Below are 14,742 nucleotides of genomic sequence, written 5' to 3'. Positions count from 1 at the left end.
TCCCTCTGCTCCCAAGGGGGCAGATCTAGGATGCCAATCACACATATAAGAAGAAGACACTGTTTAGTAAATGAGAAAAATTCTCCGCACAGCCTAATTCGGGGCTTACTGCACCAGCTGTTAATGTGCCTCTCAGTAGAGTGTTCACAGCTATCAGAGGAGCGGCCTGAGATCTCTTTACTGAGACCGCAGCTCCCTCTGGTGGCCTCACTATGGCTTTGCTCCTAATTAACCAAAAAAAAAAGGTTGCATCGAATGACCTGGGTGCGCAGGCATCTTGGGGCCTGTCATTTACTTCGGGAGGAGTGTGACTCACGACGCAGCATCTTTCTCTTTCCCCAAAGCGCGGGCGTGGGCCGGACGGGCACCTTCATTGTGATCGATGCCATGATGGCCATGATGCACGCGGAGCAGAAGGTGGATGTGTTTGAATTTGTGTCTCGAATCCGTAATCAGCGTCCTCAGATGGTTCAAACAGATGTGAGTCATGCCTTCCTCTTGCCCTGGTCTAGCTTCCCAAAGCAAACCCAGATGCCTTGGCCACACACGCGTACAGGGCCCTGGTTCTCATGGGCACGTGGCAACCGGCCTGGGCCTGGTCTGGCTTCCCTCCCCATAGTTTTCCCTGCCCATGCGTGGGAACTTGGGGACTCCCTCATCCTCATCTTTCCCTTGTATCCTCATGGGAGATGGGGCAATCCTACTCCCCAAAACGGCTCATGTACATAGTGCCTGGCATGCTCACCAATGTGAGGCTCTGCTGCTACCGTTCTCCTTACTCAAGGGCATAAGTGGTCATTATCCGTGGCCGGTACTCTGCCTCTTGCCCCCACACCTCCTTGTGTTGGCAAAAAGAGAAAAAGAAGAGAGCCGCCCCCTTTTTTCCGCCAAGCTCCATGTGGGCCAAGGCTGCAGGGCAGAGTTGAGGATGTGGTCACCCCTGGCCTCTCTGCAGATGCAGTACACGTTCATCTACCAAGCCTTACTCGAGTACTACCTCTATGGGGACACAGAGCTGGACGTGTCCTCCCTGGAGAAGCACCTGCAGACCGTGCATGGCACCACCACCCACTTCGACAAGATCGGGCTGGAGGAGGAGTTCAGGGTGAGTATGGCTGACCCTCCTCTCCATTCTGGTGTAAGCAGCCAAGGACATGGAGAAAACAGGTGACCATTTAAAGGAAGCCTCTTTTAATCACTTTCCCTCTTAACTGACCCTCAGAAAAAGCAGGGACAATATTCGAGCCGTGATTTACAAGGGAAGACGGATCAGATGGCTTTCAGAACCTCACAGCAGCCCTGCGGGCACACGTTTCTATTTCCCAGTGCTAAGGAGGCTTCCTGGGGTGGAGAGCGATGTTTCCTTTCAGCAGGTGCCCTTGCCAGCAGTGCTAGTCCTCGACTGAGCAATGTGCTCAGGAGTGTCAGAGGTTTAACTGTGTCATTATGTCCTTCTCTGCTGCAGAAATTGACAAATGTCCGGATCATGAAGGAGAACATGAGGACGGGCAACTTGCCGGCAAACATGAAGAAGGCCAGGGTCATCCAGATCATCCCATGTAAGGCACCCGTGGCATGGCTGGGGCGGGGCTGGGGTGGGGCTGGTGCCAGAGGCTTTTATCCTGGAGGAGCCATTCACCACTTACCCCTGTGCACCAGGGTCAAGAGCAGGGTGCGGACAGGCGCGGTAGCTCACGCCTGTAATCCCAGCACTTTGGGAGGCCGAGGCGGGCGGATCATGAGGTCAGGAGATGGAGACCATCCTGGCTAACACGGTGAAACCCCGTCTCTACTAAGAATACAAAAAATTAGCCAGACGTGGTGGCGGGTGCCTGTAGTCCCAGCTACTCAAGAGGCTGAGGCAGGAGAATGGCGTGAACCCGGGAGGCGGAGCTTGCAATGAGCCGAGATCGCGCCACTGCTCTCCGGCCTGGGCGACAAAGCGAGACTCCATCTCAAAAAAAAAAAAAACAAAGAGCAGGGTGTCCTCTGGCCCCAGGCTAAGGGCTCCTGTGTGCTGTATCAGGTGTCAGGTAGAAAAGACACCTGTGAAGCACCAGCTGACCCAAACAGTCCTGCTCTGGTCTCAGGCAAGCCGCTTAGGACGTGAGCTTGCAGGTGCGGGAGGGCAGCCGGGACTGGATTGCAGGCGAGGGGTTCACAGAAGCTGGAGATTTGCTGCAGGCACGACTCGGTGCCTTAGGATTCCTTGTCTCATTCCTTCTCTCCCCCAGCCTGGGCAGAGGCCCACCTCCCCCTTACACAGAGGGGCCTGAGCCACCTGGCCGAGGCCATGCAAGCGAACTCAGCTGAGACCATCTAGGAAAAGGCTGTGGCCTTGAGGAGGAAAAGAAATGGGCCCAGGGTGGAGTCAGGACACTGGTCTGCCGCCCCGGTCATGGGAGAGGGAAGGGGGGCCTGGCAGGCGCAAGAGGAGAGGAGGCAAAGCTGGCAAGAAGACAGGGCCACACACAGTGGGCAGCAGGAGAGTCGGGAGGCTCACCAAGTGGGAAAAGAGAAACCTGACAAACCCGGCCCGAAAGCAGACTCCACCGGGATCCGAGGAACTAGAGAGGGAGGCGGGAGATGCTCCGCTTGGGAGGAGGGTGTGTCTCATTATAGACGTCTTCTCGATGGAGTCACAGCTCAACAACCACCACCTAGAGACAGCTGTGAGCAGGCCTGCTGCAGCAGGGTCTCCCCAAGCACTGTAGGCGAGTAGAGCTCCCAGGGGCCCTGCCATCTTCAGACTCTGGCCCCTGGTCTTCTGGAGCCCCGGTGTCCTGCTGGCCACCCTAGGTTGCTTGCTTAGCCACATTCCATTTACTCCTTCAGTGCAATATTTTTAGTGCTTGTATTTTGGTATGTGTTATATCGATTCCTGAAAAATGAAAATGATAATTGGGTTGTTTTCAGGGTTTTCCTTCAAAAAGAAAAATACCCCTGAGCCACTTTGATTATCCTCTTTCATAATGTAAACTTTCCCAAGAGTTGGCTTTACCTAGTGATTTTATTAATAGGCTCTGTATTTTGCAAGCTTGTAGCAATGGATTACAGTTACCAAGGTGGGACCCTTTTTGTAATAACTAAAGGAAGATACTGCTTTGCAGATGACTTCAACCGAGTGATCCTTTCCATGAAAAGGGGTCAAGAATACACAGACTACATCAACGCATCCTTCATAGATGTAAGTATGATGGCCTGGGTTGTGTTTATGCAGATGTGTTGCCTTCACACGTGACCACACAGACTTGATTAGCTTGTTTTCACAACGAGAAAGAATTGACATGTTTCCAGAAACTCAACCATTTTTGTTAGCAGAATTACTTGCTTAAAAAAAAAGTGGCAAGGCACGATGGCTCACGCCTGTAATCCCAACACTTTGGGAAACTGAGGCAGGCAGATCACTTGGGGTCAGGAGTTTGAAACCAGCCTGGCCAATATGGCAAAACCTGTCTCTACTAAAAATACAAAAATTAGCTGGGCATGGTGGCAGGTGCCTGTAATCCCAGCTACTCGGGAAGCTGAGGCAGGAGAATTACTTGAATCTGGTAGGCTGAGGTTGCAGTGAGCCGATATCGTGCCACTGTACTCCAGCCTGGGCAACAGAGTGAGACTCCTTCTAAAAAAAAAAAAAGTGGACTTTGGAAATGGAAGGACATAGACTCGCTGCCAAGTAATTGGCTCTTTCTTCATTCTGCTTTGAATATATAGTTATTTTTCTTTTACATATCTGTTACACACCAGTTATATACCCATTGTCTCTGTGCTCTTTCTCTTGTGTGATTTCTGCAATGTGTGCTCACGCAGACAACACAATTGTGTGTTCAGGGCACACAGACAGAGGCTGTCTTCATGCACAGTGGAGTTTGCAGAAGAAGGGCAAAAGGGGGAATTGCAGCTAAGTGTATGTTAATATTGCCATTTTCAGATGAGAAAATTGTGCCAGAATCCAGGGGGCTCCATGCTGATCTAGCTGAAACACACAGAAACATGTCAGAATCTAAGCCACCAGGTGCTGTTCAGATGCCGCAGGCGACTACCAGTTCCTAATACCCATTTGTTGATGACCTCAGGGGCTGATGGTGGCGGTCATGGTTTCAGATAAGCGAGCCTCTTGACCTGCTTGTCAGGTGTGTGCCTGAGTGCTCCTGCCAGCTGGGGTCTGGTGCCAACCACGGAAGATGGGAGACTTTTCCCCATTAGGCCTTAGGCTGTCCTAAACTTAGGGAGCAGGTAATGGAGCCAGGATGGAAGGAAGCTGGACTTTAACCTCTGCGCCTCCATTTGAAGGGCTACCGACAGAAGGACTATTTCATCGCCACCCAGGGGCCACTGGCACACACGGTTGAGGACTTCTGGAGGATGATCTGGGAATGGAAATCCCACACTATTGTGATGCTGACGGAGGTGCAGGAGAGAGAGCAGGTGAGGGGTGCCGCCCGGTCCCAGCCCTCCAGGGGCAGCCTGTGCACCTGAGGCACTGTCGCCGTTCATTACAAATGTCCCACCCGCCATCAGTGCAAACACATGGGTGAGACCAAGCCAGGATCACTAGGGAGGGAGGGAGAGAGGTTGGAAATGAAAAGGTTTCATTTCACCCTTTCCCTTTTGGGAGTGAGGTTTAACCATAGCTACCCACTGCCCTTTATTCTTAGCCTACATGTTATTTAGCCTGCCCTGAAATTTTGCCATTTGGTATTGGCCAAGATTATAACCTGTTGAAGAAAAAGACATTGATTGGCTTTTTTCAAGGCATGAAGACATAGGCACTGATACGTGTGCCTAATGGATATTGTCCTAGTAAATTGGATGAGTTAACTCTTCCTTTTTACAGAGATCCACCCCTGGCCTTCTTGTATTGCATTTATTTAATAACATAATAAACACTCATGAACTCACCACCCAACAGTAAACCCAAGGTTTTACCAACAATGTACATCTATCTGGGTGCTCCCCCAAGACATACTTACTGCTGTGTATTTGTGTTTTTATTTCTTTGCTCTCAAAAGGAACAGCTTTATTGTGATATAATTCACCTATAATTCGTGCAATTCATCTTTTTAAAGGGTGCAATTCAGTGAATTGTAGTATATTCACAAAGTTGTACAACCATCACCACTATCTAATTTGAGATCATTTTCATCAACCCAAAAGGAAACCTTGTGCCATTAGCAGTCACTCCCCATTCCTTCCTTTCCCTAGCCCCTGGCAACCACTAATCTGCTTCTTGACTATGGGTTTGTCTGTTCTGGACATTATTGTAAGTGGAATCATACAGTATGTGGTCTTTTGTGATTGGATTCTTTCACTTAGCATCATGCTTTCAAGGTTCATCCATGTTGTGGCATGAATCAGTAAATCATTCTTTTTTATTGACAAGTAGTATTCCCTTGTGGGGCTATACTACATTCTGCATATCCAGTCACCAGCTGATGCACATTTAGGTTGTTTCCACTTTGGAGCTATTATAAATAACACTGCTTGGCTGGGTGCGGTGGCTCACGCCTGTAATTCCAGCCCTTTGGGAGGCCTAGGTGGGCAGATTACAAGAGGTCAGGAGTTTGCACCCAGCCTGGCCAACACGGCAAAACCCCATCTCTACTAAAAATACAAAAAGTAGCTGGGTGTGGTGGTGGGAACCTGCAATCCCAGCTTCTTGGGAGGCTGAGGCAGGGAGAGTCGCTTGAACCTGGGAGGCAGAGGTTCCATTGAGCTGAGATCACGCCATTGCACTCCAGCCTACGTGACAGAACGAGACTCCATCTCAAAAAAAAAAATTTAAAAAAAAGTGCTGCTTGAACATTCAGGTGGTAGTTTTTGTATGGACATGCTTTTTCATTTCCCTTGGGTATATACCTAGGAGTGTATATACTAGGAGTGGAATTGCTAGGTCACCTCATAACTCTATGTCATCAACTTACTGTTTAACATTTGTGAGGACCTGCCAGGCTGTTTTCCACAGTAGCTGCCCCATTTTCCATTCCCACCAGCAATATATAAGGACCTAATTTCTCCACATCCTCACCAACATTGTGATTGTCTTTTTGATTAAAGCTATCCTAGTGGATATGTTCTTTGCTTTTTAAAAAAATATTTTAAAATCACATCTATTTATGCCTACAGAGACTGTTGTTTAGTCTTGCTTGTGTTTGAACTTTATATAAAGAGCATCATTACAGCATGTTGTCTTCTGAGACTTACTTCTTCCGTTCAAACCTGTGGTTTTGATACCGTTCTATGTTGATGCTTATGCTGCGGTTCATTCGTCATCATTATTTCATTATATTCCACTGCGTCAACTATATCCTGCATTAGCTCACGTATTCCTTCTCCTGTCATGGACACTTGAGTTAATTTCATTTCATTATTTTACAAACAGTGCTACCTGTACATTCTTTTTTTAAACTCTAAGTTCTGGATACAAGTGCAGAATGTGTAGTTTTATTACATAGGTATACATGCGCATGGTTGTTTGCTGCACCTGTCAACCCGTCATCTAGGTTTTGAGCCCTGCATGCATTAGCTATTTGTCCTAATGCTCTCCTTCCCCTCACCCTCCACCCCACAACTGGCCCCAGTGTGTATTGTTCCCCTCCCTGTGTCTGTCTGTTCTCCCTACCTGTATATTCTTGTACATGTCTTATGCTGCACTAGGACTAAGATGTATCAAAGAGCCAAAATGCTTCATTGAAGAGTATGTGAAAGTTTGAATTTGCAAGATAATTCCTAATTGCTTTCCAAAGTGGACATCAGCAATGTATAAGAGATATCATTCATCTGCATACCTAGTATGGTATTCTCAAGGTATCCTAATTATCGTTAATTGAAAATTAACAAAATATTGTTCGTTGTGTAATTACTGTGTAAATATTATCGTTTTGTGGCTCTGATTTGCATCTTTCTGATTCCTACAGGGTCAACCCCATCACTTCATACATTTGTGGATGACGTATTTCCTCTTGTGTCGAATGCCTGTTCCTGTGGATGACGTATTTCCTCTTGTGTCGAATGCCTGTTCCTGTGGATGACGTATTTCCTCTTGTGTCGAATGCCTGTTCCTGCCTTTCACTGATTTTTCTGTGGGGTTATTTGTCCTTTCTTATTGATTTATAGGAGCTCTTTACATAATCCTGATACTAATTCTTTACTGGTTTTATATATTGCAAACATCTTACTGCAATCTGTGGCCTGTCTTTTCACTCTTTTAATGATGTTTGTTGATGAAGAAAAGTGAATTTTACTGTAATCCAGTGTTTCAAATTGTTGCATCATGATTGGTTAGCTGTTTGGGCTCTTGCCTAGTAATCCTTGTGTACCTCAAAGTGAAAAGATGTTTCTTCTTCCAAGAGTTTCACAGTTTTGTTTTTTACCTTAAACCTTAATCCATCTGGGTTTATTTTTATTAAGGTTCAAGGCCACTACACATGGAAGTGCAGGGTGTACACTGCTCAGTTCTAGGAAGAGCTGGGGACACTCGCATCAGCCCTGGTAGAGTATGAGTCAGGGATCCAATTTCATTTCCCCAGGTAGAAAACCAATATCCAGCCCCATTTATGGAAGAATCTCTCCTTTCTGCCATATGTTAAGGTTTCATATATATATGTGTGTCTGTTTCTAGACTCTGTTCTGTTCCCGGGGTCAACAAGCATTAAAAGGCATTTATATTCATATTCGTATTCTTTTTTTGGTCACATGAAATACATTAACTGGTTTGAGAACAATTCTGCATTATAAACTTAAAATTGCCAGCAGCAAATTATTTATTATAAGACTTACATTTTTATTTTATCCCCTAAGGATAAATGCTACCAGTATTGGCCAACCGAGGGCTCGGTTACTCATGGAGAAATAACGATAGAGATAAAGAATGATACCCTTTCAGAAGCCATCAGTATACGAGACTTCCTGGTCACTTTCAATCAGGTATTGTTGAACTAGCTCTTTAAACCCTTGTGAATTTAGTGAACCACACCCTCCCTCCTGGGTCTGCTTGTCATTGAACCAGAATGTGGCCCTGCACCTGTCCTTTTCCTTCACACAGTCCTATCGGCTGTGAATGACCAGTGGGTTTCTGAGACAGTGGCAGGCCTCGCGTACAATTCTCATGTCCCTGGCCGCCTACTTCCCATTTCTCTCTCAGGAGAATTATATTAGCCATTAGTTGGGGGAGGAGGAACAAAGGGGACTAATGAAGCCACAGGGGCCTCTCTGGGGCTCTCCTCCAGGTGCCTTCTCAGAGCCACCCAATCGTCTCCATTTCCACTGGATCCTTGGTTCTGCTCACCCTCTCTCCTTGGCAGAGAATGAGGACTTGGGGTCAGCCATGGGTAGGATGACTCACTTGTGCACAGGACTTGATGCTGAGCTCCAAACAGTCAGTACCACGAAATGCACCTGCACTGTCTCCTCCATGCCAGCCACAGAGCCACCCCAGCCGCCAGACTCAGATGCTGCTCCTTTGAGCTTTGAAGGGAAATGCGGGACCCTGCCTTCTTGAGAAAGTGACTCCCTTCTCTCCAGCAGTGCTGCCAAGGATCCCGTAGGGGTTGGGCAGTCCTCAAAGGGCTCCAGGGAATGTGCTCTGGGCGGCTTGCTCCGCCTCGCAGAAGGAAGCACAGCCAACCACTTGCCTTCTTCTTTAGGGCAAGCAGTTTTCAGCCTTCTCCTTCAGGCTGCCTCGGTGGGGACGCTGGCAGCACAGAAGGCTCAGGGAGGGCTCTCAGCCTTGGCCAGTCCCTGAGAGGGCAGGTGGGGCTGGGGCCTGCTCCCCAGCAGGCAGGCAGTGCTGAGACGCCCTCTCCTCCCTGCAGCCCCAGGCCCGCCAGGAGGAGCAGGTCCGAGTAGTGCGCCAGTTTCACTTCCACGGCTGGCCTGAGATCGGGATTCCCGCTGAGGGCAAAGGCATGATCGACCTCATCGCAGCTGTGCAGAAGCAGCAGCAGCAGACGGGCAACCACCCCATCACCGTGCACTGCAGGTGAGCCCCCAGCCTGAAGCCCTCCAGGTAGGGTGGACACAGACTGCACGCCCCCAGTACCCGCAGCTGTGAGCAGCAGAGCCTTGTCACTGCCCCGGCCATGGTATTCCCTAGAGTCTCCTCTCTACCTCTCCTTACACACATGCACACATGGCTTTACTTAAGTACATACATGTCATCGTGTCACACATAAGATGCATACATGTCATCTTAACATACATGCAGAATGCACTTCAGAGGGAGGAGTTGGGAAACCACTCAAACACACATTTCCATGTGCTTTTGAAGTCATCAAAAATTGCCAGGCAGAGCTCGGAGGAGCACGCTCCTGGACTTCAAGTTCCTGGGCAGGTTTTGAGAGACTGCCTGGCTGGGCTGCTGTGCCTACACCCGCCCTTTCCTGTTGGCTGGGATTCCTGGCCATATGAGGAGTCCCAGCTGGGATTGTAGCCACGCTGGTCCTGTAGCCTCAGCCTGGCTCCCAAGTCAGGCCCAAAGGCAGAGGGACACCCGGAGCACGTGGGACACCACTTAATCCGCAGATGAAGGTGTGAAACACAGCATTCCCAAGGGCAGATGCACAGATCCGGCCAAGCCCACGGGCCGCCCACTCGCCTGCCTGCTGTGCCTCTGTGGTTCTGATCCTGCTGCACACTTCTGCTGGCAGGGACCTTGACACCTGGCAAGATATAGCAGGAGCTTGGGGTGTTCTATCCTTGGGTGGTGCTGATGTGCTCCTAAAACTGCAGTTCCATTTCTTGTCTCATACCAGTGGTGCTCACCCTTTGTGACTGCCTTTCACCCCCGCCCACTGTCCCACCCCTTATAGCTGGCAGAGCTCTCTCCCTGCCTGGACCCCGCCGGGGTGCACTCCTGGCCTGGCCAGTAGGTGGAGCACACACCTCAGTTTTTGGTTTTTTGGTTTTTTTTTTTTTTTTTGAGAGGGAGTCTCGCTCTGTCGCCCAGGCTGGAGTGCAGTGGCCGGATCTCAGCTCACTACAAGCTCCGCCTCCCGGGTTCACGCCATTCTCCTGCCTCAGCCTCCCGAGTAGCTGGGACTACAGGCGCCCGCCACCTCACCCGGCTAGTTTTTTGTATTTTTTAGTAGAGACGGGGTTTCACCGTGTTAGCCAGGATGGTCTCGATCTCCTGACCTCGTGATCCGCCCGTCTCGGCCTCCCAAAGTGCTGGGATTACAGGCTTGAGCCACCGCGCCCGGCTGGTTTTTGGTTTTCCTGGTGCTTCCAAGTAGTCATTTAGGATAAACTCGAAATGAGTTCCATGGGGCACAGGAGATGCAGAGGTGAACAAGATCCCACCTGTGGGAAGGCAGATGTGGGACCGATCATTGCAGCAGGACAGAAGCCTTGGAATAAGCCCACAGGTGAGATTATGGAGCGTGGAGGGCAGCCAGGCATCTCCAGAAGACCTGCTGGAAGAGGCCGGTCCACCCCACCTCCTCCAGCCCAGTACACTTGGGCTCTCCTATCAGGGCCTGGGCTCTGCTCTTGTGGGGTTTGTCAGCAAATGACCATGGTAAATGGAGGTGACTCAAATCCGCCTTGCTGGGTAGTGTTAGTTGACTGTTTCTGCTTTTGAATGTCCTTAAACCGCCCCTCCCTTTCAGCATCACCCGTTTCAGAAGACCCCCCCGCCCGGCACAGTAAGGAGGGGGTGTGCCAGGATTACCTCCTCCCTAGACCTGAGCTGGGAGGGTTTGCATTTCTGACAAGTTCCCAGGTGCCAACCGTGCTGCTGGTCCAGGGACCACACTTTGAGAACCATTGCCTTACACAAGGAAGAGGGTAAATGGTGACACTTGCTTAAAAACTTGTCACTGGTCCTGACTCATTTTATAAAATATTGGTCTACTGTAATTAGGGAGGTGTTTTAGGAATTTTACATTTGCTAAATCTTGCTCAGAAGCTAAGCTACATACAAATGATAAAAAAAAAAATTTCAGTCAAACTGAGATCATTTTCAGCGATTGTTGCTTCAGTGCTGATATGCAGGGGTTGGTTGTCAGCTCTCTGTTTCTCATCCCCAAGTGCAAGTCGGATGATCTGCATTAAGCACTTTTTCTCTGCAGTGCCGGAGCTGGGCGAACAGGTACATTCATAGCTCTCAGCAACATTTTGGAGCGAGTAAAAGCCGAGGGACTTTTAGATGTATTTCAAGCTGTGAAGAGTTTACGACTTCAGAGACCACATATGGTGCAAACCCTGGTAAGAATCTGAATAAGGATGTTACCAGAAGAGTGGAGAATTATTTCATGTTGTATTTGATACATGTTTCATTAAAGGACCTTAAGTACGTGGGGGAGGTGGGAAGGTAAAATTTCCAGGGAAAAGAGCCAGCTGCAATGTTTCGCAGTAAACCTCTGCAGAGCCCTCCTTCCTTGGGTTCCCTGACTTGGGTGTCTTCTGGGCAAGACCCAGGAGGAGGGGCCTGTCCACCAGTTTCAATGTCTGCGACCACTTGGAGAGACGCACTGAGGATAGGAGCTTTTGTGTCAAAGTGAACCATTCTGCGAGATTCCTGTGTGCACTGAAAAGCATACTCTTATCAAGTTCAAAAGCAGCACTGAAACTTAAAATCCTAGTACTTCTCATTTCAATGTTATACTCGTCCATGTGGCTTCTTTTCCCTGGCTGGGTCTCACTCAACCTCCAGATACTGTCCGGGGGCTGCAGGAATCCCTGTAATGTGTGAATACTTTTCCCCACACATTCTCTTTCATTTCGAGGACTCCTGCTTTCTGGTTTTCAGAAGCGATTCCTCCTCACCAAGTACGACTACAGTTCCTGCCACTCACCCAGCGAGTACAATTTTAAAGCCTGTTACAACGCATCCTTTTCCCCAAAGCTTCCCACTTCAGACTTGTCCTCCCTGCCTGCTCACTCTCCACACTAAAATCCTGGCTCACCCAGCCCCCTGTGCATAGAGAGGGAAGGAGGCCCTTCCACACCCCCCTCACAGCAAAGCACAGCCGGAGTGAGGACACCTGAGCTGAGGGCGGGTCTGTCCATCCACACCGCCTGACTGCACATGAGACCCACCTGGAGGCATTTACCGTCTTCCATTGCCCAAGCCGCCCTCAAACCAATTAGGTGGAATCTCTGGGGGTGGGATCCGTATATTGAAAGACACCCCCTACAATGTGGTCTCAAAATGAATACAGGTTTGAGAGCCAGTGGACTAGAAAGCTGGGTGCCTCCTGGGTCCCTCTCCCTCCTAAGTCTCTGCCGTCTGTGCCGGGCTGGATACCTGGGCGGCTGAAAAGGATGGGAGAAACAAAGGCACCCAGGGCTCTCCTGCTGGTCCCGAAGCCCTGGCCCCAGCACTGCCAGTCCTTGAGGGCTCTGGGAAGAGGCTGGAGGCCTGATTCATGCCTCCTGGAGGTCATGCCTGCCTCTGATAGTCCACGCAGCAGAAATACACAAACTACAACAGTTTTGCAAGTGGACAAAGTGACCATGCCCAAGAGAGGTTTTTGATCAAAATAACAATAGTAATTAATAAACACTTGACAGGAGTCCCGGTGCAGCGGCTCACGCCCATAATCCCAGAACTTTGGGAGGCCGAGGAGGGTGGATCACTTGATCTCAGGAGTTCGAGACCAGCCTGGGCAACATGGTGAAATCCTGTCTCTACTAAACATACAAAAATTAGCTGGGCGTGGTGGCACATGCATGTAACTCCAGCTACTTAGGAGGCTGAGGCAGGAGAACTGCTTGAGCCAGGGCGGTGGAGGTTGCAGTGAGCCAAGATCGCGCCACCGCACTCCAGCCTGGGCAGCAGAGTGAGACTCCATCTCAAAAAAAATAAAATAAAATAAAATAAATAAATAAAATAAAAAAGACTTTAACAAGAACCCCTCAAAAAGAAATCCAGTTTTGAAACTATGAGCCAGTCTCTCTGGTTTCTTTCCTGTTGTTAATTTTACGCAGGATTCCCCAGGCAGTGCAAACGGCTTTCGTCCTGCCTGCCCAGCCACCTCAGTATGGAAGAGACAGCAGGTGTCCCTGCAGAGATTCGGCTTCCACTGTCCTTCAGATTCACAGCTGGACTCCCTTGGGGCTCTGTGAACTTGGACAAGCTCCTTCCGCTTTCTGGGCTTCAGTTCCTTTCTGTGGAAAATAGGGGTGATGGTGTGTTTGAATGGTTAGATGGTGTGTTAGAATCACTGTGTGAAATTTGCTTTAAGTACATCAGGGGCTCTACTAGTGCCTGGCCTCTGGGACGTGCCCAACGACCTGTAGCAAAGACCCTCTCTCTAAGCAGCAGCATACAGCGTTTCCCTAGCCTTTTGGGGGACTCACAGCTCTCATGAATTTGCCTGGTCTGGTCAATATATTCTATTTTCGAGACCAACTAGCATCCAGGTGTCCTCCCGTCTCAGCTCTGCTCTTCCTGACCCCAGCTTGCCCCTCCATGCTCCCTGACTGGGAAGCTGCCCTCAGATGTTGTGTGGCTGTCACCTGTGCTCTCTTGCCTGCTAACAGCTTGACAGAGCACTTTGTAACCTGACTTTCAGAGTCAGGGTCTAGTCCAATGCCCAGCCCATGGCGAGGGCTCCAGAGCAAGAGGTGAATCAGCAAACGAATGAGGGAGAAGTGAGTCACTAAATAACCGTCAGGTGTTGGGTGCAGTGCAACCAGGTGCCTTACAGACGTTTCTCATTTCATCTTCACCATCTGCTTGCCCTTGTGCCTGCTTCTGTTCACAAGGAGTGTTCTGCAGGCACCTCCAGTTAGGACGGTTGAGAAACCTGCCTGAGATTTTCAGGTATGAAGTGTCAGAATGAGATTCAAACTCTATCTGACTCCAGAAGGGAAGGGCTTAACTAGTACTCTGTGCTGCCAGACCTCACATTTGGCAGGGATATTTTGGCAAAAAAACACAGGCGCAAAAACATCTTTGAATAAAGAGATGATGGCTGACATGCAGGTTGATTTAGCCCTGCAGGTGGGCACAGCGGCCCCAGAACCAGTTTCCAATTGCTGAGTACTCAGGGAAGACTTGCTTCCAGCATCCTAGGTAGCCTTTGGTTGGAACTGACATTCCAAAGAACACAAGTACATCTGTTTCCCTGGAGTCTGTGGCTTGACCACAAATGTCTGTCTGTGACCTGAGGTGTGGCTTGTATCATCCCAGCACACTCCAAAGTACACTTCATCCATCACTGGCCCCAGTCACTTGTACTCAAGACGACATGGGATGGTCAGCAGTTAGCTGTTGTGCTTGCTATGAAAACAGAGTAATTAGTGATCATCTCCATTTCCATCCCAGACTGAGCCAGCTTTGATATTCAGTCGATGTTGTTTTAAGTTGATATTCGGTTGATGTTGCTTTAAGTTGGAAAAGTCGATGTTGCTTTAAGCTGTTTGCCTCTTTAAAGAGAGCCTGTATATTTATTGAGAATTCCTTCTAGGAATTCAATTCCCTTTCCTTCTGAAGGCTGCGTGATCAGCTGCGTGTCTTAGGAGCCAGAAGTGAGGCCCCTACAATCTGGTCTTGGCACTTCCAACAACTTCATGCAAATTTAGAAGCCAAGTTTCAGGCTCACCTTTTCCTTCTCTGGAAAACCCAGCTCCTTCCCATCCTGGCCAGACTGGGACTCAGGAAGGGCTAAGCTAGCTGTTTGGCATCTTTCCATCCAAAAATATTTAGATATTTGTTCACTGTGTGCTAAGAAGAGCCCAAGTCGAATGTGTTGGAAAGAAGCAGGGAGGTGCTGAGGACAGCTTTTGGCCTCTCCA

At 49.2% G+C, this 14,742-nt stretch overlaps 1 protein-coding gene across 8 annotated transcripts in view; it reads left to right on the top strand.

Annotated features, from left to right (window-relative positions):
* The window catches only part of PTPRE (protein tyrosine phosphatase receptor type E), a 177,290-nt gene that overhangs the window by 158,673 nt on the left and 3,875 nt on the right, over nt 1–14,742 (top strand). For all 8 annotated transcript variants that reach the window (XM_017858691.1, XM_017858690.1, XM_017858689.1 and 5 more), the window contains 8 exons: nt 345–480; nt 956–1,105; nt 1,466–1,559; nt 3,111–3,187; nt 4,294–4,428; nt 7,801–7,926; nt 8,814–8,980; nt 11,070–11,205. In XM_017858691.1, the coding sequence (XP_017714180.1) occupies nt 345–480; nt 956–1,105; nt 1,466–1,559; nt 3,111–3,187; nt 4,294–4,428; nt 7,801–7,926; nt 8,814–8,980; nt 11,070–11,205 (1,021 nt within the window). The remainder of the gene's footprint in view (nt 1–344; nt 481–955; nt 1,106–1,465; nt 1,560–3,110; nt 3,188–4,293; nt 4,429–7,800; nt 7,927–8,813; nt 8,981–11,069; nt 11,206–14,742) is intronic.

This window comes from Rhinopithecus bieti, unplaced genomic scaffold (assembly GCF_001698545.2).
Source record: "Rhinopithecus bieti isolate Rb0 unplaced genomic scaffold, ASM169854v2 scaffold_42745, whole genome shotgun sequence".
Taxonomy (NCBI): Eukaryota; Metazoa; Chordata; class Mammalia; order Primates; family Cercopithecidae; genus Rhinopithecus; species Rhinopithecus bieti.
This window is presented reverse-complemented; position numbering and strand designations above follow the sequence as displayed.